The sequence below is a fragment of the Chlamydotis macqueenii genome, chromosome 4, assembly GCF_036417535.1.
Source record: "Chlamydotis macqueenii isolate bChlMac1 chromosome 4, bChlMac1.mat, whole genome shotgun sequence".
In the NCBI taxonomy this organism is placed as follows: domain Eukaryota; kingdom Metazoa; phylum Chordata; class Aves; order Otidiformes; family Otididae; genus Chlamydotis; species Chlamydotis macqueenii.
The window spans coordinates 35,791,021-35,816,879 of NC_141559.1; the positions used below are offsets into that span (position 1 = coordinate 35,791,021).

General features: G+C 40.5%; 1 protein-coding gene across 1 annotated transcript in view; it reads left to right on the plus strand.

Annotated features, from left to right (window-relative positions):
* FHIP1A (FHF complex subunit HOOK interacting protein 1A) overlaps positions 1 to 21,116 on the plus strand; it is a 38,512-nt gene extending 17,396 nt beyond the window's left edge. The window contains exons 5-11 of the mRNA XM_010120922.2: positions 5,020 to 5,187; positions 8,889 to 8,968; positions 10,410 to 10,597; positions 11,095 to 12,135; positions 15,681 to 15,859; positions 16,150 to 16,288; positions 20,277 to 21,116. Of these exons, the coding sequence (XP_010119224.2) occupies positions 5,020 to 5,187; positions 8,889 to 8,968; positions 10,410 to 10,597; positions 11,095 to 12,135; positions 15,681 to 15,859; positions 16,150 to 16,288; positions 20,277 to 20,527 (2,046 nt within the window). The 3' untranslated portion in view covers positions 20,528 to 21,116. The remainder of the gene's footprint in view (positions 1 to 5,019; positions 5,188 to 8,888; positions 8,969 to 10,409; positions 10,598 to 11,094; positions 12,136 to 15,680; positions 15,860 to 16,149; positions 16,289 to 20,276) is intronic.
* Positions 21,117 to 25,859: the final 4,743 nt, after the last annotated feature.

A 25,859-nucleotide genomic window follows, 5' to 3' on the forward strand; every position in this document is an offset into this window, starting at 1 on the left:
CCTCATTGTAAAAATTTTTTTCCTAATATTCAATCTAAGTCTACCTCCCTCTATTTTGAAGCCATTACCCCTAGTCCTGTCACAACAACTGCTTGTGAATCCAGAGGATAAGTTCTTATTAGAATATTCATGGTCTCTTCATAGGCAATATGAAATCCTTGTCAGGAAGGGAAACGTGAAGGAAAGGAGGAATCATGATAGCCATGTTCCTATAAGAGGGCATGAAGCTGTAAATTAGAAAATATATTGTGTGGATCCCAAGGGAAAATAGCCAGTAATAAAGAATCAGTGCAATTGGTCTAACACAGTGAGTGTAATATATTAAACTGAACTCACAATGACAGTAATTTCTGGCTCTTTGCTATTACTTGGCACAGTGACTTGTAAAAGCTGGATCTCTTTACAGTGTTCTGCCTCACCATCTAATCAGTCATCAGAGGAGGGGAAAAAAGATTTGCTAAAAATTATTACATAATTAGAGAAGGACATTACAAGGCTAAAAGTGGCTTTCTGTTTTCAATAATAGCTAATCAAATATCTGTCTGGCTATGAAGACTCTCAGGTAGCCCCTTTTGCAGCAGATTACATTTTTTAAAATATCTGGAAAAACTGGTTGTTATATAGAAAAACGTGTGTATGGGATTTTTAAATGGTATCTTTAGACACTTAAATTTATATGTATATTGAAAAAAAATTCCAACAACTTTTAAGTGTTACAACTGTGGATAATAAAAATAGAAATTGTAGAATACTGGTCTGATTACCGCAGTGGATTATCTCGTTCTTCATTTTCAGTCCTACAGTTTTATCTAGGAGCAGAGATATCCCTGATCTTTTACTTTAGCGGAGGGATCAAATGCAAGGGATACTACTGGTGGGTTTTTATTTTTGCTGTTGTGGCAATGGTGACTTTTCATATTGATGAAATATCTTTATCAAAAACATAGTTTGAAATGTACATATTTAACAAAGAGCTTTTCTAGAAAATTACCATGTCTTAACTTTATTAATCTGCCTTTGTTATGGTATTTTTCTTGATACTTGAATTATCAGAAGTGAAGAATTTTCAAATTAAATATCAGATTTGTGGATGTGTGGAAATTTTGGCTTGTTTTTTATCATCCTTTCAAAGATATTACATTCTGAGGGCTAGCTAAAAGCTTACTTGGCCAAATTGTACTATAAATGTTTGCAATGATGTAAAGTTTTTGTAAGCTGCCTCGAGGTTCGACCATAGTGGACATGCTTGACATGAGTAGTAAACATTTTGTTCTCTAGGAGCATTTGTTCTTCTGTTGTTTACCTAGGTACTGATTTGAATTCATTAGAAAGGATTTTCCTACTTTCCCCAAATCTCTCTCACGAGATGTTCGTTTAAGGAGAGACAACCAGCCAGCAGTGTGAATGAAGCTTAGTAGTGTGGCTTTGGTATCTTAGAAAACAGACATCTTCAATAATAACTGAACAAATTGAATGAGTCTCACTTTCTACACTCATGGTATTATGTATAGTGTGATCTGTAGAAAAGGTTTGCAGAGTTAAAAGGGTTTTTGCCAAGGCTGGATTTTGCCTAGTGTAACTGATTTCTCCAGCACTCTTCTCTAGTTAATTGCAAAAAAAAGTGAGTTCTCTAGAGGCTCCTTCAGAGCAGGCTAATGTATCCTATTCAGTAAAAGGAAAGTTAGCCTTATGGACCTGAAATTAGCCTTTTTGAATACTTCTGTAGATGCCTCAAATCTTCAGAAGTTACACTTACTGTCAGATATGGTAAAAGGCAGAAGCAAACCCAGAATGCAAGGTGGTAAAATAAGATATAATTGTGGAAGCACAGATGTCTGCTTGCCAGGTTAATTGATCTTTTTCTTAAGCTGCATACGTGGCTTTCCTTTCAAATGCCAAAAAGCAATATTTTTGTTTGATTTCCTCTTGTGAGGAAGCAGAAGGATGGTCTCTCTGCTGGTTTATATGGACAAGTTGCGCATAAAGACGTGCTGAGAGAGCACTGGGACTTCTAGAACACGATAGCTTTAAAATCACTTGTACAGCATTAACTTGGCTGTTCTGAACGTTACACAGTGAGGTGTGAAATAGATCCTAGCTTTAATTTATTGTGAAAGTTTGAAGCAGTGTTGTGGATAAGGCATTTTCATTGAAAAATGAAAAAAGATTCTAAAAAAATCCGTTTGAATCTTGACAAAACTGAGTCTTCTTCCCTCTTTCTCAGAAAATGGTTAAGCAAATTCAGCAACTTCTCTCCTAAGAAAAACTAAAAATTAAGTGTAATGTGTCACCTTGCACAGAAAACCTCAATTCAAACAATTAAGATTTAACAAGGTTCTAAGTTACTCCTTTGTGAACTATTTGGGCTTCATTAATCATTGGTTTGTGCTTCTGGCTCTGTTTGGTGGTATCAGTGAAGTGTTGGCTATGGTAAACGTGATTTTTTTTTTTTTTTTTTTTTTTTGTGTCTAGTTCTCAAGCTGTTAGGAGCACTGAACAGAAATGTTCTCAGAATTGAACATTTCTTTTCTAAAATAGTCTCTAGCTGGCTTTCCTCTGCTCTTTATTTCATTCATGATATGCCCTCGGAAAAGCATATGAATTTCTCTCACTGATACAAATGTAGCAAAGAGCATCCGCTTCAGAAAAAGGTCACTGCCCTTGTGAATCTGCTGGCTTTTCTTGCTTTCATTTACAGCTTCAGTATTTTATACATATACATAGGCCCATTGCTCAGCTGTCAGCAAACGTCTGTGAAACCCACAGGCCAAGAACGTGCTTCCTTTTCCCCATAAAGGATGAAGGAGAAGTGACACAGAGACATAACGATGTATTACTTCTGTCTGGCCTTTTCTTGGCAGAGGGTTTAAACTCTTCGATGAACTCTGTGCTATCATAATGATGTCACATGATGGATTTCTTGGGGTTTGCTTTTTACGGTTTGCTGCTATAAAAAAAACCAAAAAAAACCAAAAAAAAAAACCCCAAAAAAGCCAGTTCTCAGGGCAACAGTCAACAGCTTTCATCAGAAAGTAATTCTTTGTCTTTCTTTTTTACCCTACAAGTCCCCACACCTTTTGGCTGTTGAAGGAAAGAAAAAGAAAAAAAAAAAAAAGGAAAGAATCTTGGTTCCAACCAGAAACAATTTCCTTTGTTTCACAACCCTGGCTCATTTCCTGAGCAGATTATTTGGTGGTTGAAATGTGGCAGCAGACCTATGGAAAAATGTGTGTATGGGCATAAGCATGTTTGTTTTATCATATTTACAGTAATAGAGAATTTGAGGTAGGACTGTAGCCACAGTTCTAATTTAATTCTGATAGTTTGTAACTTTAGGGTGCTTAACCTAGTAACATTTTTTTTTTTTCACTTGACCCTTGTGGAGGAAGGAGGAAGAATGAATTAATAAACTATATTCTGAGTTGGAGTATATATGTTAATACATATTTTGTGAAATAAATATATTCTCTTTTCTGGTTTTGGTAGCACTGAACGTACAATTACAGATCTAGAAAATACGTCTCGCTGTTGCTTACTTAGCCTTACAAAGTTCACAGATCCTGTGAGAGTGCGCCTTGTTCCTTTCCTTTCACTGTTATATTTTAATGCTTGATTTTGGCCAATCTTAATGCAATAAACCAAGAAGGTGAACTTAATCCCATCCTAGTGAAAAATCTGACTGTTGCTGCTTCACTGATGTATTGTTTCTAATGCCAAACCGAGCTAGTAGCCCACTGTAATAAGGATGGTGTAGCTGAGTGTTAGAATAAGCCCTCAGAGAGTGAGTCAATGTCTTGACTTTAGAGCTTCTCTGTGCTCTCCTCATCAGTGCCCCCTCTCCATAAGGTCTGGAGGCTGCATGCAGCATTCCTATGTTCTGCGTAACGAGCCAGAAGCAGCTTGTGATCTTAAATGCTTTAAAGAGAATGTTTGCAGCGTGACATTACTGTGTACGTGGCTAACATGCAGCATAATAGAACAGGGATTTTAATATTTACCGCATGTTACGTAAATGCTGCCCTTCTGAGTATTTTCTAAATCCTCTTAGCTCTTAAGTGACAGCTTTGATTCTTTTTTTTTTTTTTAATAAAATCAGTCCTTTCATTTATCCAGCTAAGTTTGGTAAACAAAAGATTTTTTTAATACTTCCTTTCAGACAGGCACATTCCTGTATTTAAGGATTTATCTTTGTGCACTTAAGCTTATTAGGTTCCTGGGTAACTATTTTTAAAAAGCTGACTTTGCAACAGCAGTGTATGGTGCAGAGGTGGCCTTTGGAATTTTCTGTGCCTTGCCAGTGCATACTGTGAATAGATAAGCTCCGAAGGATTGTAATAAGCAGAGCAGTGTGGGTGACGGTATGCAAGTGTTGCATGGGTATTGGATTTGTACTTGGATATACAAATAGTAACTAGTGAAGATTTTGGTCTTTGGTTTGTGTGTGTGTACCTATGTATATACATACCCCTTTAAAAAATCAAATTAAATGAGGAATTGTGCTACGGGAAAATAAAAAGAAGGAAAATAGTGGCAAAATCCTGGATAGCTGTGGGGCTTTTTCATTTAAAGCTCTAGAACCATGAGTTTGTACTGTGCTTTGACTGTGCTCTGTCATTTATTTTTAATAAAGCGGTAGATGCAGGTTTTGTCAACATTTGAAAATGCTTCTGAAGGATGACAGAAGTGTGATGGAAAAGAGCTGGCATGGGCAGAAAGATGGCGGGGAACTTCTAGCATGATTTGGCTCTTTGTGTTTCAGTATATGTGAGATTTGGGGTGTCATTTTGGGGGAGGATTTTTTTTCTGGGGAAACAAGACAGATAAGAAATGGGTTCAAAATACCTGTAATTCACAAGCATGCTGCTTTGCAAATTTTGAAAGTATAAAGAGCTTGATGTTTTTGTGGCGATGTTATATGTGGAGAGCTTAGGGTGCTTCCCAGGTATCACACCATTGCAGAGGATGGATAAATATTTTGTCTGTGCAGTATGTTTGCATTTACGTTATTTTTGCTTGTAGGTGACTGTGGAAGAAGTGATGACTACTACTGCATACCTGGATCTCTTTTTGCGTAGTGTTTCAGAGCCAGCCCTCCTCAAGATTTTCCTCCGTTTTATTTTGCTGCACCGACATGAGAATGTGCATATCCTAGATACGCTTACCAGCCGAATCAACACACCATTCCAGGTAGGACAAGCAAGAAGGAAGCTCAGATGCTCAGCAGGGATGTAGGTTAAATATTTAAATGGGAGATTCCCTATATTCAATGGGTATCTGTTTAGCTAGGAATTTTCTCACCCTGCCCAAATGTATGGTTTCTCCATCCCCTCATTTTTGTGTGTGTGTGCATGTGAGGGCATCTAGCTACCAGTATACTATGTTGATAAATGTGTGAGGTGGTTTCATGCATACAAGAATTGGGCTAGAGGGAGATGGGGGCTTCTGAAAGTTTGAATTCTGTTAGAAGACTAAAGGTAGATTTGGAAGTGTTTTTATTCTGGACACTGCTGAATTAGTGCTGCCATAGATAACTCACCCTAGGACTTATAAATATACTTGTGATGAGGAGCATTTTGATCTTTGGAGTTCTGCCAAGCAACAGGCATTTTCAAATAGTCCTTCTGGGGAGATGATGGGAGCCCTATAAGGATGTCTCCAAATTGATCCAAGCTGTGAATTGCAGTATTGCCAATATATTTCTCGGGAATCAAGTCTATATTGTTGTAGCATGTTTGCTTAACTGTGATCTTGCCTGCTTTCTTCTGTGATTAAAAGGAGGCACTTTCTTGCTTGAGTGATCAAATTGCTACTTTTCTTTGCCTTCACTCCCCTGTGCAGTAAGGTTTATTTCAAATTTGCAGTGAGCCCCTTCTCCACCTAGGCACAGTGCACCACAGTGGCTGGAGAGCTAGCTGACAGGTAGCGGAGTTACCCTTGCTAACAGTTGGATCTTCTGGCAGAGAAAAAGACTACTTGTTGCACTGGACTACCCTTCTGAGCTGTGCTTGGCTGGCAGTCTTGGCTGAATCTTGTGTGGTGCATAGCTTCATGGATAAAGTAAAGAATGTTGTTTTAGTGCAGATAGAAGAGAAGCCAGAACACCTAAAGCACATGCATTAGATTTGTGTATTAGAGACAGTAGTTTCATCTGAAACTTGTTTGAAATGTGAGTGCATGCAAGTACAGGAATATGCTGCTGTTACTGCATCTCTAAGATGGATTAACTCTGAAAACTGAAACAGTTTCTGTCGACAAAAACGCAAATGCTGTTGTCTCTGGTAATCGTTAATTACTGTTCCACAGGCAAACGAGATGGGAATTGTAAAGAATTCTGCAGCCTTGAGCAACTCAGGATCTTGGCCAAAATGGTTCTGTGATGCTAAATGAGTTTTCTGCAGTGTAGCTTGGCCAAGTGCAAAAGCCAGAACTGCAGCCTTCTGTGTTTCCGTAGCACAAAAGCTGCATACGTTATTATTGATGAAAATACTTATCAGTAATTCACAGGGTTGAACTTATGTACGGACAGGTGGCAGAAAGACTCATAAAAATACCATCGTCTTTCTCTCCTGAGCATATATTAAATCTATTTTTTTTTTTTTTCCCAAAATACAAAATAAACTAGCTTTACTTATTCAGCTGATTCCTGATTTGCAGTATGGTTGCAAAGACAAATGAGAAATGTTTCCCTATAAACTGAAATTTCCTAAACACAGGAAAAATCTAAGGCACTAGTAATTTTTGTGAACTTTCACAGTATGAAGAAAAGTTAGACTTGGCTCTCAGTAAATTTCACAGAGGAAATGAGAATTTCCCTCTGTCCCCCGTGTAAAACACACCTTTCACGCAAAGATCTGGCTTCTTTCAAAAGCTTGTTCGTGAAGCTCTTCAACTCCTATTCTTATTAAGAACTCCAGTTCTGGTTTTTTTTTTTTTTTTCTTTTCTTGCCCTTTTACTTTCTCCATCTATTTCTGTATACATGAGATCTTGGACTAACTAACATCTTCCTGTTGGCTCCTAATATAAGCAGTGGACAGCGGCGGCAGGGCAACAAGTTTGAGCTCCGCTTTGCTTCACTGCAAGCCAGCTCATGAGTGTTCCCTGGTTCTCTTCTCTTGGCTTTTCCCTTTTCTCTTGTTCTTCTCTGGGTGTTAGTTCAATGACCAGAGTAGGGAAGACAATTAAAGAAACTTTTGCTTTTCAGAGGCTATCAAGTGAGGTTCACTTAAACTTTGCTGTTTAACTGTTGCACAGATATAGCTACAAAGTAAGGCAAAATGTATGTATCTATGTATATTTATATTTCTAGAAGTACATGCGTTTATCTGGTCTTGGTTGCCAGACATATTGTAGGGGAGCTGAGTAGCTCATCTGAAAGAGAGAACTGGAAATGGTGAAACAAAGAGTCGTTAAGTGGACATTCTTGAGAAAGCATGGGCTGGAGAGAGGAACATAGCAGTGTGCTGCTGCAGAGCTAGAATAGAGCATTTCAACAGTGGGAGTAAGCAAAGTGACTGCAAAGAGGAGGAGGAAATTCCACAGTGTGGAGGAGAAGCCATGCCCAGGAAGGATGCTGGATTTAACCCTGAATTAATTACAAAGTGACTGAAAAAATGAGGTAGAGAAATATCTGTAGCTTTTTCCTTATTTTGTCCTAATCTGTTTCTTTTATTAGGTACTGAAAAGTACAATTAATTTAATATATCAATTGTTTCAGTTTACATAATTAGTATAGGGAGAGGCAAGATTTAAACATCAATTTGAAACTCTTTCTAAGGGTCAACTTACATGATTCTCACAAGAGTCAGCCTGGTCCTAGAGTCCAAACCAGCTGTGAGATATTGTTTCTAGGAGAGAGCAGTGCAGGAGAATGTGCCCAAGCTAATTTGCCTTACGCAGCAGAGAGGTGATGATGCTGTGATCCATGGAAACCAGTGAAAGCTTACTGCTCATAGTTCTGCCGTGCTGGATATAACTGTGCGATCTAGCAAGCATCTGGCAGGTAGAAATGTACTGTATTGAAAGCTTTGAAAGTGGTGTATGTCTAATTAGTGACCCAAAAAGCCTGTAGAAGTCCATGTTTCTAGTCTGTCCTGAAGTCACTGTGAAAGTGGGATGTCTATCACAGAATGGGTATGATTTTTGTCTCTGCTGAGTGTGACTACTGAAATACCTAGTTATGGGTACACATTTGATCAGACCTCTTGCCAAAAAGGCAAGCATGCAATTCCAATGAGGAATCCCATTTTTCTTTCCTTTCTCCTGGTCTCACGGCAAGGATCTTCATGCCTTGCTATGGTTCCCAGCCATTCAAGTGACCTGTAGTGGAGGGATTGTGAACACTCTGTAGGGAGTGGATTCTGATGAAAAGGACTTGTTTAGTCCTGGCCTATGTCAGAGCATTAAGCTATATGTATAGAAGCATTCATCTTAATGTGTAGAAAACTAATCATTCCTTATACTTAAAGCAACAGAAACTTGAGATTGTTTATAACTTTTCTTTCAGAAAAGACCTTTGTTGGTTCAAATTCTATGTCAGAAGTAAAAACTAACACGCTACATTGGAAGACACAGGGTTCAATTCATGCTGAGTTAAATTAAATGAATATATTTGAGTAATATTAAAGACTGGTAAATTACTGCTGGTTTTAATAGCTTATTTGAAGGAAAATTCTCTATTGTGTCTTGTTGAAATGTAACATGCTATGTGTATAGCTCTAGACAACTTTAAAAAAAATCCCATAGGGGTGCTGACAAAACTAAATATCATACTAACAGTGTCTTATAAAGCTTGATGTTCTAGCAGAGCTGTTTTGTAATGTAGTATACAGGGAAGTTTGGAAAGGTACAATTTCTAGATGAAAAACTGACAATGTTTATAACTTTCCAGCTCTGTGTGGTCTCCTTGGCATTGTTCAGAACGCTCATTGGCTTGCATTGTGAAGATGTGATGTTACAGCTAGTTTTAAGGTAAAGCCCAAACTCCTTTTTCCACTCTTCATCCTAATTCTGGAACCTAGAGTCTCTGCCTGTGGATGCAGAGCTGGATGAGAGCTCTCTAAGAGAGCAGAAATCCAAGCAACTACAGAGATAAGAATATTTATGATCCTGACAAAAGTCTACCAGACCTGAAGACGTGATTTATGTCCTGTGATCTTCAGGAGCAAGAGATTTTTCTTGTGATTTATTTCTATAAAAAGTGAGAGAAGAGAAGCTACCGAATGTATTTATCACTTCCAAACTGCTTATTCCCTGCTTCTAAATGTAGAATTCTTTTCTCCTGCGTGTTTTCTCTAGTGTATTATACACTGTGATACACAGCTATATACTTGTTTGCAGCTTCCACCTTCAATCTTGTTTCCCACCTCTTTGATTCCTCTCTCACCGAGAATACTGCGGGTTCCTAAACTATTGTAGGTAGATTTTTATGTTATGTACTAAATGCATGGATTATTTTTGGTTCTAGCTGATGGTTCCATGCATTGCTTCAGAATACTCACTTATAATATTAGTGTGTGTTTTAGATGAGAATTTATTATTTAGTGGAAATATTGGTGTAACTAAATTGGGCTTTTAGCACCATAGATCACATGAACATTTTGGACACTGTCCCTCCATCCACAGACATTACGGTGAAATTCCCTATAGCTGTGCCTGGGAATGCTGTTAGGACCTCTGTGAACTCAAGTATGTTGCCACTCTAACAGCAGTAGAGTGCTGTATTTAATCTTCTTTTTGTTTATTTAGGGACTCTTTTAGAATTTGTTTGCATTTTAAACATCAAAACATCAGTCCAGTTAACACTGAGACTCTTAATAAAGTGCTCTTAAAAAGTTGAATGAAAGTGCTTTGTAGAAGTTCAACATGAGACTGTGCTTCCTCTATTCCTTGTACTCCATGTAGGTTATTCCTTCCTCTGCCTAGAGCTCAGTCTTGATCCACTGCAGTAGAACACCTTGATGACCCTTCCCTTTTTTTTTTTGCTGGCTGCTTGCCTGGCACATGTAAACTGGTTCTCTGCGAATTTCCCAGGAAATCAAATAAATTAAGGATTCTGAGACTGAACTCATTGATAGTGGGACCAAACACTCTGCTGGCCTTTGTCATCTGCCTGTCCCCATACTTCCCCCATCCCTTCTTACAGCAGGTTTGCTCTGACCTGCAAAGGATTGTTCACTTCCCCGTTCTGATGCAACTGATCTCCTACCTCTAATCATCTTGACAGTTCCTCATCAAACTATAGTTTCGCAATACAAAGAGTCAGCATGTCATGTTTACAATATGGATCGCTATCAAGATTACTGTTTCTTTTAATTTGGAGAGGCCAGGAAAGTGGGAAGAGGATTTTGTATGTTGTTGCTTTCTCTAACATGAAAGGACAATGAAGTAATGCTAGACACTGCTGTTTCAGGTATCTGATCCCATGTAACCACATGATGTTGAGCCAGCGGTGGGCTGTGAAAGAAAGAGATTGTTATTCTGTGTCTGCTGCAAAACTGCTGGCCCTGACACCAGACTGCTGCTCTACTGGGATCACCTTGACACTTGAAAGCCAAGGAAAAGATTATATTCTATGGACAAAAGCAGCACAAACTAAAGGTAATTGGTGCTCAGGGGAAGATTGGATCATGAACTGAATTTGATTTGGTAGCAGCTCATGGGAGGAGGTGGGAAAGGATGCGGGGAGGAAATGTGGTGGGCAACCATAAACTGGGCAAGCCTGGACTGGAATGCTTATTTAATTCCTTCCATGTGTCTAGGTCTATTGAAACCTTATTTTAACAGCTATCCAATATGCATTGATGAATGTAATGTACAAATACATTACTGCCACTCTTGCTGCTTCAGAGTAGTCACTGTTGTTTTAAGGTTTGAATGCAGGCTGGTCTCTCAGAAGTCTTGAGTTACAGCTCTGTCTTGGCAATAGGAACAAGTCATGTATGTTTATGAGCAAATCTCTTTACGCTTTGATCTTCCTGCCATATTGGATGGTTGGGACTAACAACTCTACCTGCCATGTCTTAGTGGCTGCCTTGCTAGAGAACTTTTGGGTTGTTTTATTCTGTTGTGGTATGAGTAACCTTCTTTACTTTCAGATTCTGGTAGACAGTCTTCTGAATCTACTTGCATTGTGGAATATGGAAAAGCTGTGGACATCAGTTACTTGCAGTACCTGGGGGAAGCTCAAGAAGCCATCCTCCAGTGTCTGAAAGACTGTAAGGTTTGGTCTGCCTTGTATGATGGTGTAAACCCTGATCCAGATACCTTTATCCAAACACTTGCTGAGGAGAACGGTACAGATGTGGAAGACCCCATGTTTCGGCTCCAGCAAAGGACACCTAGCATGTGTAGCTCCTCTCAAGTAACTCCATTTGGTGAAAAGATGCAGTTGGAGCTAGAATGGGATGATAGCTACGATACAGGGATTTCTCCTGGTTCTGATGTGAGCTCACAGCAACCGTATGATGATCTGGGAAGCATAGAGATGCAGCCGCCTGCAGAGCCACCAAAGCACATTCAAGAAATGAAAAAAAATGCTATCATGCTCGTCAAAGGATCTTACATAGAGGAATCGGACTTTCAGGATGATGTTATGGTTTACAGGTTATGTGCCCAGAAGGATACTCAAGAAAGTGATAATTCCAAGGAGAAAACTGTAAATGTAGCCAGAGAACATAAGGTGCAAAGCCAGACTGTAGTCAATGGGCCTCTTGCAAAGAGCCAGCTGGAAATGGACTTGGATGAGCACAGTAAGAGAAATTCAAGCTTGACTCAAGGTGTAATGAAAGAACGAATAAACCAGAAAATCACTGAGATTGATCCACAGCCAGACTTAGAGTTGAAGCTTTCTCCTCAGGAGGCAGATCGTAATTTAAGTGTAAGACTGCTGAGCACAGATGGTGAGGATTTCATTGCACAGTATGACAAAATTATTAAGGAACTAGATCCAAACAGTGCAAGCTTGGAGAAGCAGAAGTTGGATACTCCTGACCCTGTCTCTCCTGCAGAAGAGGAGGAGGACTTTGAGAATTTCTCAGTAGACACCCCTTCTGCAGAGAGCATGTCATCTCCCTTTGGACCAAAGGAGGATGTCTCTCCCAAGAATGCTTCAAGGAGTCAGAGTGTTCCATTTACAGGTGGAATGTCCTGTTAATTACACAAACAAATATAACAAATACAGGCAGGTTATTAAAAATGGCCAAATGGGATCACACTGTGTGGTGCACAGCACAAGCACAGGCAAGGAATGGTCCTTGGCACTAAAGAGGCTATAGCCCAAATAGCTGAGACTGGTCCAAGGAGGGTGAAAGAGATCCAACGTGAAAACAGAGCAGAGCAATCAGTGTGGTGACAGCAAATGGTGGTTGCTCAGGGTTTGTTTTTTTTTTTTTGGTTGCTTTTTTTGGTAGTTGTTTAAAATCTTAAGTTGTTTGTATGTCAGAGCTCCATCATTCTAGATAAAGCTTTTGCAGTTGAAAGTGGATTGGAGTAACAGTTGTAACATATAGACCCCAGGTAAATAATTTGTTTTTCTGGTGGCTTTCATCTCTGATGCTATGGATGTGGTAGCACCTTGCCATTTTTTCCTCTCTGCTATCTCACCTTTCAGCACCAGGTGGCAGCACTGGTGCCGTGTCTGTAGGTGCCAGTCTCCACGCTCTGCCCTGGCATCCTGTTCCTCCCGTGTCAGCTCTGCCCCGCTTCTCTGCCTTGGGCCAGGCAGCGGTGTAAGCTTGGTCTGCGCAGGCTGTCCTGCCCATTCAGGAACGGCAGTGCTACCGGAGGTTAGGGTGGGCTTTTGGTCTGTATTTGTGCAGCTCCTTACATTGCAGGCTCCTGGTCTGAGGTTAGGTCTCCTAGATACCATATTAATGCAAATAATAATAATAAAAAAATATGTATCTAGGTTTCTTCATCCAAAATAAAACCTCTATAAGATGCTTTGTTCATTTGAAAGGAGGGGGAAAACATTCATTTATGTCCGTTGAAACACAGCCCCTCCTGGTCAGCTGTAGCCAGCATGCCCGGCACTATTTCTTAACTGAAAAATTCAGCCTATTTTTCAATCAATTTGCTATTTTTGCTGTGGTGGCAATTTCCTTGTACCAGAAGCTAATCTCATTCAAACCTTTCTGTTTCCCATTATCTGCTGTCAAATGTAGCTCAAAAATTTTTTCTCTTGGTCTCTCATTCTTCATCTAATCCATCCCTCCTTTTATTCCTTTCCAAAAACCCCACACCAAAACCAACCCTCTCCACCCCAAAAAAACCCCACCAAAAAAACCCAACCAAGCAAAACAAAGGAGAAGAAAAGCCCACCACAAAAAGCCTTGCTGTTTGCTCCCCATCCACAGCAGGTTTTACTCTTAGGCTGTTTACCTTGCTTTGATGGAGATCTTAGTGATTGTAAGTAAGGAGGTGCTCATAACAATACCTCAGGAATGTTGAGGTTGCAGTTTATTTCAAATGTAATAATATATTTGGTTTAGAATGCTATGTTATGTTTGTAGATGTATGTGGTAAGGATTTTTGGGTTGCTTTCACTCTTTTGGGATGATGTAATGGGATGGGGCATCTCTGCAGCATCGAATAACCAGACAGAGGTTCCTACACCCAGGAAGTGTCAGCAGTGCACAGACGCTCTCTTCAGGCCTACAGATCTATGAAGAAAATGTCCTCTTGGTGTCTGTGTTGAATTTAAAAGCATTAAACGCTATCATCCCTATTTTCCTCTGAGCAAGAATGAATGTGGTGTTCAGGAACAGGAATTTATATTTCTTCCTCCTCACCACATCAGTGCTTGACTTCATGGCCACATAGAGATGCAGTCAGGAAAGGAATCATTTTTTGACTTCTCATCTGTTTACCCTGTTTCTGACAAAGCTTGCAAAGTGTGCTTAGTTCTTCTTATTTTCATCCCAGTAATTTATTGGGGGAAAAAGTCACTCTGCCACTGAGAAAATTTTTAATATATCTTGGTAACCTCTCTTGCAGTGGCATACAGCACTTGTCACAAGTACTCGCTTCAGCTTTACCTACTCAGCTTTGAAGCCTGACCTAGAGGAGAGAAACAGTGATGTATTTAAACTCCTTCTCCTGCAATCCTTCTTGATACAGTAGAGCTCCCACTGCACTGTGGTGCTCAGAAGCTCTGTGAAAATATCTCGGTGAACACAAGAGGGGAAGCAGTAGTATCTGTATCTCAACAAAATGTTTTGGGGCTGCTCCACTGGGTACCCAGGCAGGGGGAATTCCTGCAGGATGTGATACCAGCCTTCATTCTGATGGCTGACATGGTGATTGAAAGACAGCAGCCACATAAAGCCTTGTCAACACTGGCCCTCCTACCTTTCCTCTTGTGAGTGGAGCTGTGCTGGCAGCAGCCATGATAGATATGTCTCCAGGGAGTGCTTGCTTTGCACTTACGGTCGCTATAAAACATGATCGACTTCAACCTTTAGTGATGTTCTGTTAGGTGAAGTGGCAATGTGGGCACTTATGATTTGATCCTTACTGTTGCACCGGTCTAGAATTGCTTTGTCCTCTGCCAGAGTTTACAGCAGGCGTATCAAACTGGGCTAAACTATGCCCAGGTAGCTCAAATGGCAGCCGTTTGCTAGCTGAGGGGAGCTGGAGTCGGATTGGATTATGGCCACTTTCTTGCCTCTAGAAATGCCCACGGTATGCATCTTGTGCTGGGAGCTAGGGTGGGATTTTCTAAGTTGGTAGTGCTGTAACTGCATCATCCAGGGATTTCTCTGTGTGGGTTTCCCTAACTTTGACGCAGCCAGAATAGTGTGGTGGGAATCGGCATGCGATGAGGGCTGTTTAGACTTTACTTGTGATTACAGACTGCCTCAAGCATCTTGCTGGCTGTATCATCTAATGACGTGTAGTATTTGGTTAAAGTCATGCTCAGCCTTGCAAAGGTTTCTTCAGCTTGAGCACTAAGGGTTTCTGCACTTTCATGGTAAATGCTTCTGTATTTCAGTGGTTATCCTGCAGCATGAATACACAAACTAAAGCTATTATTTATTGGTGACATTTATAGGATAAAGCCTACATCTACCAATAATTTTGCTTATAAATCTATTGTAATGTCTTCCTGGCTTCGTGTGACTGTTTGCAGTATTGAAAAATGCCGTTTCTTGTGATGTGAGCTATCACAGGTCTTGATTTTTTTTTGTTTAGAGTAGCATTTTCATATTTTCTTTAGAACACCGCAGTTTCTTCATAAGACAAGAAAGCTAACTATAGTCTACTTTGCCCAGTCCTTATGTAGAAATAAGCTGTAAAAAGGGCAGATTCCGTTTGCACTGAAGTTAGTGATAGCATTCCGATAACTTCAAGGGGAACAGAACAGCAGACCATAGCATACTGGGCTAAATCCATATTGGTACATGTAAAGTAGAACAGTTATGCATGTTAAATATGCCACTAATGTAAACTGATTGACTAGCTAACGAAAGTGCTTCTACTCATGAAAGCTTTTAACAGCTCTGGTAATTCTGTTTTGTCTGTTCAGATACAGTTTGGTTTTTCTCCCTGCTGACTTTAATTAGCTTGTGGGAGGTCTGATTTGGTTGGTTATGATGATCAAATTTCCTTTTAAATGCGTATTTCCTAGATCTTAGGATTTTTCTTGTGAAAACAAAAGCATTAGTTCCTTCTTTTCTTGCAGGACCGTTCATCAGTGTAGTGCTGTCGAAGCTGGAGAACATGCTGGAGAATTCCTTGCATGTAAATTTGCTGCTTATTGGGATTATTACTCAGCTGGCAAGTTACCCACAGCCTCTTCTTCGCTCCTTTCTGCTCAACACCAACATGGTGTTCCAGCCTAGCGTGCAGTCCCTTTATCAGGTATTTCACCCCAAGCATTAGTCATGCCCATTGGAACAGTATTTTTCGGTATTTTGTTAAACCTTACGTTAGCTCTTTTTGGTTCCACCTGTTACTTTCCCACCTGTCTGAGAGCCTCTAATCTCATTTCGATGTTTTAATTACGTTTGTGCAAAGAACTGGAAATTCTGTATGACCGTAACTTTTGTCGTAACTCTGTTTTAATGCAGCCAGAGAAAGCCTGAGTATTCAGTCTGTGGCTGCACTGGGAGCAAGGGAGGAAAAAGTAATTGTTACTGTTGTTCTGGCAGGTGCTGGCATCTGTGAAAAATAAAATTGAACATTTTGCTTCCGTTGAAAAAGACTTCCCAGGTCTCCTCCTGGAGGCCCAACAGTACTTGCTTTTTCGTGTGGACATGTCTGATGCCACGGAAGAACTGCTAGCCAAAGGTAAGTGTTAACCACGCTCAGAGGAGTGCTGGGTGGAATGTTACCTCTCTCCTTTTCTTCAGAATGATTAAAAGTAGTTGTGGTGTGTTGTGAATATCATTAGCCAGATGTAGCCTTCTAACTCTAAGCTGATGATGCTCAATAGGCCACACTATATGAACCTATTTGAATATTCTTTGCTCTTTAGAAGCTTTTATTTGCTACAGAAAATGCCCGTTTAAAAGAGTAACAAAATCAGCTCTTGGCTCGCTGTCAGTTTGGCCATAAACAAACTTGCTTTCAAGGCATGGGATGAGATGGCATATGTGCATGATTTCATTTTATTTTTAGCCTGACCTTCAGCTAGTCATTGGTTCTTTTTTGATAAATGTGAGGGAGGACAGAAGTCCAGAATGAATTGGTTTCTGCAACAGTTGAATAAGGCTTTGTATCTTGGTTTGGGCTACTAATGAAGGGGATAGATATTAGCCAGAAAACTTTGAATGTGCTTTCTTCAATAAAAAACAAACAAACAAAAAAAACCCCTCCAAAAGAGGCAAGTGGATAGGTGTAGAAGCTGGGGCACTTTGAGAGCAGTGTGGAGTTAAACAGGTATCATCCCAACAAGCTAGCTTTCCAGGGGACTTCTGTAGCATCTGCTGCTTCTCAAGCACAGTGCACGCCACACCTATCTTGACAGTTACCAGTATTTGCACTGCCGTGGGGGAAGCTAGTAGGAATAAGCAAAATGAAGAATCTTACATTACAAGAACTTTCTGGACGCAGTCAGGCAATTGGAAAAGTTGGGGCCCTGCTCAGAGGACGTGCTTGTTCTCAGCTTGCTGCTGAGCAGGCAATCTTGGGTGCAGGTTTCCCTTAAAAGCCGGGTTCCCACATGATGGGAATATGTCAGACTTGGTGAGAGCAGTAACCACAGTGATTAAGAGCTGACTCAGCAACAGGGTGCAAGAGAGGCTGCATTATGAGTGTGTGCTTGCTCATCATTGGGGGTCATTAATCATCGCCCACTCTGCCTCTACCTCTGTGAAGATATTGATGCTTTTCTTGGATTTCCAGAGGTGTGGAAAGCGGGACTTTTTATGTGCTATTTTAATTGTGTTTTCATTTTTTCAAGGCTCTGAATAATAATTTACCTAGTTTCCCATCAGCATGGGATGTGTTTCTAAGGTTTGCAGTGTATCTGGTCTGTAAAATTATGATCTTGCTAAGGCTGCTTCTTGAAGAATTAGTCTGTGGAAGGTGCCTGCTGTAAAGGAGCTGTGTATTGCAAATGTCGGTTGCATTTTAGGCTCTCCATTCTGGTGCCATAGATTAGAAAGCCTTACAATTAGAGGATATTGTAGCTAGCATGTGGGAAATGAGATTAGGAAGCAACATTTAGTGCCCTTTTTTTCAGATACTGGCAATAAGAACTTTTGTATAATGCATTCCCAATGGCATTTATTTATACTTCCTATTTTACGTCAGTTTTCTTCTGTGGGCTTCAGAATTTGCCAGGTTGACTCATGCTGGTCATTATTTAGGAATGTGAAATGAGGCTGCTTAGTCACCCTGTTGGTACATTTTCTTCTGTGTTGTGGCAACTCCTGCAAAGGCGGCACCTCTTGACAAACAGATGGAGGACAAATAAATGTCTGAGTAACTGCAGACTTTGTTTCCAACAAGACTGGTGATGCAAGTAATCAGACTGTAATTTTGGGGGCAAGTTGACTCAGTAGTCCATCAACCCACAGTAGTTAATTATGTTGATTAAGAAGTGCAAGGCAGGAACTGCTACAGTAATGGTAAATGGAAAAAAAATAATTTAGGAACTCTGGTAGGATTTCTTTGCATTAGCTTGAATGCCACTTTTGAGCATCATGCAGATGAGCTGCTCTCTGAGGGTTTTTTCTCCAAACGGAAATGGTGAATAACCCCAAAGTTTTCTCTACAGCTCTGAGTAGTGGAGAACACAAGTGTAAAACCAAAATGTTCCAGAGCATTTCCTTCCTCTTGACAGTGCTGGTTTCTGAAGGTGTTGGAGCAGAAATGGATGATTTGTTCTTTTCTGCTTGCAGCACTATGTGGTTTCCTTACACAGCAGCCTGGGTTCTGGTTCGATATGTAGAGCTGTCATGATGTAGATCCCGTATGAAATGCTGCACTTATTTCAGTGCATTGGTAACGGTTTCTCCAGAGTACTCATTTTCTCAGTCTCTCAATTCTGTGATTCAGTTTGCATCCTGACCCTAGAAAGAAGTGGACAATCCTGGTCAAAGAAAAAAAATCCAGTCTCTTGTCCCTAGACCAGCTTTCTGAGCTTTTTTCTTTTTTTTTTTTCTTTTTTTTTTTCTTTCCAGTAAGCATTTAAATCTAAATCAAAATGTTTTTAGGGAAATGTTTCAATTTTGATGCTTTTTGAAAGGAAGAGTTTAAAAAAAAAAAGAAAGCTTTGACAGTATACTAGCGGTCTGGTTATATTGGCTAGTCTATTTAAAAAAACTTCAAATATTAATTATGAAACATTTTTATGTTATAAAATCTTAAAAAAAAGCTCAAAACTTTATCTTTTCATTGTAATTCATAATTTAAGTTGTTTTTCCTCCCACAGTCAGAATTTTTCACAGAACTGAAATTCCTCTACTCTGTCTGTAGTAGATAAAAATTTGTAGAATAACAATATGAATGATTGATAAGTCTAGAGTTGGAAAGGTTTTTTGAAACTCAGGAAAAGTACAGCTCTGTTAGATGATTAAGATGAAAAGTTCTTTTGAGTATTTGGAAGCGTGCAGTAATTCCACAGTGCATTAAGAGAACTACAGGAAAGGAACAAAAGTGTTGAACAGAGGGATTGCTCTGCTGCCTTGGTGAGGCGTTCATCTACAGGTCCTCTCGTTACCTGCTTGTAGAGGTTTCAGAAAAAGGGTGGTGTAACCCAGGACCAAGTTGTTTTAACATAAACTGCATCCCCTTTAAGGGAAACCTCTTCTTACTGCAGCAATGTAGCTTGCGGCTTGTCTGCAGCATGTGAGTTAATATGACAGTCCCTTATTATTTTTTTTTTCCCATCATTTACTTATGCAACTCATGAGAATATCCACTTGTAAGTTAGACAGGATTTTATCTGTCTCTGCTTCTGGCCTCCATGACGTCTTGCAGCAGTGAGTTAATTTTTCTTTGTAAAGTATTTATTTCAATCAGTGTTAAATCTTGTCACCTTTTTAGTTTCACTAAATTAATTATCATTTAATTAAAGCGCAGTTCTGCTGCAGGTTGAAACAAGGAGCAATTGATTGAAATCTAAGTGCATGCATTCTGATGTTTGAGCCCTGATCCTCTGAACTCCGGCAGCAGAGATCACATAGCAGAGCACACGGTGGTTTTCAGTTGCTCCTTTTTTAATGTTTAGTTGCTTTACAGGGAGTTAGAGGTAAGTGCAATTAGTGGGGGCTACAGCTGTAGAAAAATCCAATTTTCAAATGATTTATCCCTTAGTTTCTAGCTTGCTTCAAAGTCTCATGGCGATGTGATAGCTCAGCCTCTAACACATTTACACAATGATTCCCGGGGAGAGGACAGAGACAGAGAGAAGTAAAGTCCAAACGATATTTTGATCTGAGGAAGAGCTAGAGCACAGTATCATTTAAACTGAGACAACCATGCTGGGTCTAGATGGGTAGATCCCATCTGCTGTTTCATAAGGTAAATCCATATCAGTCTTTCCCTTGACTCCTGCCCACATACAGAGCTGGAACTGAATAATACGTAACCTGGGGAAAGGTGGCCAATAAAAAATGCAGTATAACCAGGCCATGTAGAACTTGAAAATGTTAGATTAGTGGAATATCTCCCTGCACAGTCTGAGTACTGCACACTACAGCTCTGGACACCATCTTTGTATACTGGGTTTGGACACTGTACAACTACTGTGTGTGCTTAATATACTGAATTACTTTTTTTTTTTCTTTTTCTTTTTCTTTCCTCTCCTCTCCTCTCTTCCTGGCTGTAGGTAATGTCCAGCACAGTAGCAACACAGGGAAAGGAAGGAACCTCTCTGAAGCTTATCCGGCCGTACTCCAGCCTTTCCTGGGACATAAAGGAAAGAAAGGCCTGGCTCATCCCGGCCTTCCCGCACATGTGAGGAATGCTGTACTTGCAGCTGCCCTTTTCCCGGAGTTCCTGAAGGAGCTGGCAGCTCTTGCCCAGGAACATTCCATTTTATGTTACAAAATACTGGGGGACTTTGAGGATTATTATTAGTAAGTTTTTAAAAATGTATTTTAAAAAAGCTTTTGGAGTTTAAACAGATTTTTAATGCAAAGCTGCTTACAAAAGAAGGTTGTACTTCAATATTTCCTGAAAATACTTGATTTGGAGGGGGAAGAAGGAGGCAAAATGTTGTTCCACGTTACCTTATATTAGGCCTTATAATTTCCCTCTGTGCTATATAACTTATTTGAGTGATTTCTGGTACTGCTCTTACTGCAGCTTCCTACTTCATCTCCTCCTCTTTACACAGCCACCCTTCTCCAGTGTCACTGATTCCTGTTGAATTTCTGCAGTAGACACTTGTAAGCTGGCTAAGAGAGGCAAACGTTTCAGCTTTTTCTGTTCCAGAAATACTCTTCTGGACAACTCGTTAGAGGACAGTTTGTCTGGGAAAACATTGCCCCATGGGGGACAGTTCAGGGTATAAAAATAAACGCAAAATCTGCACAAAACCCCTTTCTGTGAAGGGTTGTGCTGCTTTATGTCTTTGCCCTCTTTCCCCCTTCCCTTCCTTTTCCCTGAAACAGGGTTCTTACCAATCCATATCTGAAGGCCTCTTTTTAACCAGCGGCTCAGGTTTTTTTTTCGAATTCAAGTGATCTTACGTGTATGAAACCCATGAGTAGCTGAAAGCAGGTGCTGGCCCCTACACATACCATATTGCCTTATGGCGCAGGCAGATCTGCAGCGCTCAGCTGTTGGTCTTTGAAGTCAAATGAACTGTGTAAGTGGATGTGGATTGCAGACTGCCTGGAATTTTCCTCGCAGTTTCTCAGCATTCTTTGATAACTACTGCATTGCTACCTAAACTCTCAAGCATGCCTTATTTAGTAAGATTTGCACAAAGTAAAAACAAAATGTTTCTATGCAAGCTGTAATTAGTATGTCATTTGTTTTTATGCTTATTTTAATAAGCTAAAGAAAGGTGTTCAGTATCTTTCAGTAGTATTAAAAGGACAGCAGGCTGGTTTTGTCTCTCTTTTTTTTTTTAAAGAAAAAGGTCAGCTTGCTCCTGAAAGCTGTTCTGTTTTATTGTTAATTTTTTTGTTGTTGTTAAGGGAAAGTTAAATACTGTATGTTTACTTTTAATTTAGGTGTTGGCTTTTCCTAATATTGCACTTTTTGGGATGGTGAGGGGAGGACTGGACTTCACCAGCTGTAGAAAAGGAAGGAGTAACAGGGAAAGCTGTCTGCTGGTGACTAACTGCTTGAGAAAATTCTCTTCTGTGACTAATGGGCTTCATTAGAAGAACCCAAATATGATGAATTGGTGCATCACTGCTGTGTTTTGTCTTATCTTAGTAGCATAATTTTGCTTCCAGTGCTGTGGTTGGCTACATAAAGAAAGACTTAGTTCAAGAAAGCCTTAAACCCCTTTGTCCAGGAAAGAAACTTAACAGCAACTCTATGAAATCTGAAGAAAAATAAATCGTAAACAATATTTGCATACATTAGTTCTCCTGCTCATTGTAATTTTGTAATGTGGGATGCTCCAGTTAATCGCATCCTGATTTTGAAACACACTTGCTCTGAGATTGCAAGGGAAAAGAACACTTTAAAAAACAAAAACCAGACACTCCAGAAGAGTCTAATCAATTGCAGGTCAAACTCTTGTGGAATTTGCAGTGCAGCTTAAGCTCCTAAATCCTTTAGATGCTTCTGAAAAATTGTACCTTTAATCTACAAGCTGTGAGAAGCATGCATTGTGTCAAACTGCTGTAGGCTATTCCAAGGAGAAAAAAATAAATCCCAAAGTGTACCTCTAACAACATCACCTCAAGAACTTCTCTGGGTCTGTCTTCACTTGTTTGCTGTACAGTCTTCTCTTCCACAACGGCTGAGGGTCATGTTGCTTCCTAGCTGACTCTCTGGTTTGCTTTCACTTCTCACTTGTTTATTTTTTTAGGCACCATTCTTCACCATCCTGTAAATCACCTACAGACCTCCACATGGCCCTGTTTCACCTCACAAGCTTCCTTGGAAGCTGAAGCCAAGGCTGTGGGTTTTTTCTTAAATATTAGTTATCCAGGTTTGAGAGAGCTCTTTCTTTTTCTTTTTTTTTCCCCTGCGCTGTTGTTGTAAATGGATGATGAGCAAGTTTAAGGGTTTGGTTTGTTTTGTTTTTTAAACTTGTCCTAAGACATGGTGGGTTATTTCCTCACTCCCCCATTCCTGCTCCCACTGTTGCCAGTAGTGCTGTCTTTCATGCTGTGCTTGCAGGCCTGGCCTGGAGAGGTTCAGCAGTGGTGTCTGTGGAAGGTGGTTCAGCATTGGGGATGCAGGGTCAGTGCTTGCTGTGCTCTTCACCTCTTCTGTTAGGAACTTTGTGAGCAGAAGAAAGAGTACCAAAGGAGTGTGTGTCAGCCAAATTTTAGTGGTTCAGAAACAAGTGCTAAATTGCAGAAGCAATCCAGTCTTTTTTCTGACTTTTTAAAAAGGAATTAATTTTTTTGTTGTTGTTTTTAATAAAATAAAGCATTCTGCAAACCAGTGCTCAAGGCAGTACGGTTACTGCCTTGTTTTTATTGTAAAATAAGAATCTTTATTTGCTGGTCAGACAGGATTTCTTTTGAGATTGTTAATTTTAACTGGTGTTTTCAACAAATGTCACAGCAGTTTCACCTCAGCAGGTCTATTAAGCTGCATGGGGATTCAAAAATGTAGGCTGCTCAAAAAAGCATCTGTAAATTTGAGGAAGGGGAGGATTTACCTCATAAGCTGTAGTAGGGCTTATGCTCTACATCCAGTAGGATAAATTCAGCCTTTAAAAGCTGGAGTCACATGGAAAGCTTCTTGCTGAAAGGTCACAACTGTATCTGCGCACAGTGTCCCCTTGTAAACGGGAAATCTCTCTGTCAGCTCCCCAAAAGGAAGAGGTGGAGGAGCGCAGTGGCCCTGGCTCAGGACTATAAAGATGGTGATCATACGTGTAGCTTTGTATTACTTGGTTCCTGAGTGGGATCAGTCTCGCAGCTGTGTCTTAGTTGTGATGGTAGCATGAAGTCCAGCACCCAGCAACAAGGTATTGGCAGGAATTGCATCTTCCTGTCTTCAAAATGCAGAACCTGTGATTTAGCTTGAAAATGTCCATCTTGTGAGATTAATCACCTCTCTGTGCTTAAGTTCTTCAGCCAAATGCTTGTTTAATAAGCTTCTTCCCTCCAGTTAGATAATGTGTTATCCTGTCTCTCACCAATGATATATCTTTTTCCAAAAAATTCTATATGCCTATGGTCCAAGCTGTGGTCCAGCTGATAGGCCCCCAGAGGACACAGCATTCTGCTGCTCTTTCCAAGAGTAAAGAAGTGCTCTGTGGTCTGGATTTCCCCACATTGACACGTGTGTGTGTGGTTGCAGCAGTCCGTCTTGGGCACGTTGCCTCAGCATCGGTCACAAATGAGGTTTCTTGGGGTTTGCAGATCTATTCCAAAACCTGCAGGTGGTGGCTCAGTGATACCAAAGTTAATTTTCAGTCTCCTGCTACATGTTTCAAACTGTGAATGCCACATTTCCACTGATGGAGCCTTTGAGTGTGTTTTTAAGCTGTTCTGCTGTAGCAAGGGATCTTGCTGGCAATTTCAACCTGCTTCCCCCCCCCTCCCCCCAACCTACCTATAAAGTGAACGCTTTGTCTTAAAGCAGTTGTAGTCATTCTCTTTTACCTTTATTTTTGGATGCCCTGGGGATTAGTCTCAGGACACACGCACACATGGTTTGTGTTAATTGCAACAACTTTCATTCAGAACAGCATCACCCTTTACACATGCTGATCTTTGGACATGCACAGTTGGTTGCAGTTCATGTGCAGTGTTGTTGGCCCTGCTTCCTGCCTTTGTATTATTGTATCCTAGGCATTTTTCTTAAATTTGATCTTTTGCATGTGTGCCCTAAAGAAAAATGTGATATTTCAAATGAGATCAAGTTGTTGATGTTGCAGTTTCGGGTATGAAAGGTGCACTGCCTTTGTGTCCCGCTAACTTCTGACCTTGGTTTGGAAGAACAGAAATGAGAGCTTCTGTTCTCAGCTGCATTCAATGGAGATGAGAGAATTCCCAGTAGCGGGCATGTCCCTCCCACCGGCCCACCCAGATACATCCTTCAGAGCATCCAGTTCATCAATTACTTAGTTCCTCTTTCATTAGGGTTTGTCACTTTGTAAAAAGACTGATGAATTCAGTGGTGGTGTGCTGCCGTACCCACTTTGCACGTTTGCCTTTCGATTTGATCTTTTTAGTAAGACAGGTGGATGTCCCAGGATGGGAGAAAACCCAGTGTGACTGGGGTGAACCCCGGGCATCGGCGGGGGCCGTGCTTTGGAATGGGAACCAGGCTGGATGAGCCTGAGCAGCATTTCTGTGGCCAGCACTGTTCTGATTGCTCTGTGGCCTGGGCACAATGCCCAGTGGTCTGTTCGCTCCTTCAGAGAAAAACATTTGCAAACAAACTTTCTGCATCCTGCAGAGTCCACGGGCTTAAGTTCAAGAGGTTAAGTTCTATTTACCAAGAGAAGCAGAGCATCTAGCACAGCGCGTACGCATTCACTATCCTTTTGTGCGCTCTGCTTACGCCTCACAGAAGGGTTCGTGCTTCGGGAAGGTTTTTTAGCTCCTCTAAGAAGCTCTGAAATCTTAGGGTTGGGAAGAAAAGAATGGGAGCAGTGTGATTTGGTGTAGATAAATTATTTCATTGTATCATTTGAATTTGCAGCCAGAGCTCCTGTTTGAGGGCAGCTTGATTTAATAAGCAATTTACTGTGCTGTATTTACTGAAATTGCTATGTCATGCCTGCAGTTTTTATGACAGCTCCTATTACATTCGTAACATTTAAACTGCATCTGCGGTTATGAGTAGAATACTGGGATTTTCCTCTTTCTTTTCTTTTAGCTCAGATAGCTCTGGCACAGTACGGTAATGTTGCTGCTGTGTCCAGATCCGATTTAGATAATTACAGTGTCTTCTCCCTTGCACCTTTTGAGCATTATCAGCAGAAACGGAAGGTACATGACACTCGGGCTGCTTACGTTAACGAGCAAAGCAAAGGTAAAACACCGCAGATTAGCAGGGGGCACTTGGCTTTGTGTGAAATGCAGTAAGAATTTGCATTTGTGTTGCTCTTATTTACCAGGAACAAGAAAAACAAAGCTCATAGCAAACTTCAAAAATGAGTATGATGGTGTCCGAGTAGCTGTCCAAGTGGGCAGCACTGCTGTGTGATGTCTTGTGCGAAGGAGGGAGGGAAAAAATTGCTCCTTGTTAAGGTGGTGTCAGACTTGCCTAAGTAGGTATTCAGATAACATGAGGGTGGTGGTGGTGGTCCGACCGC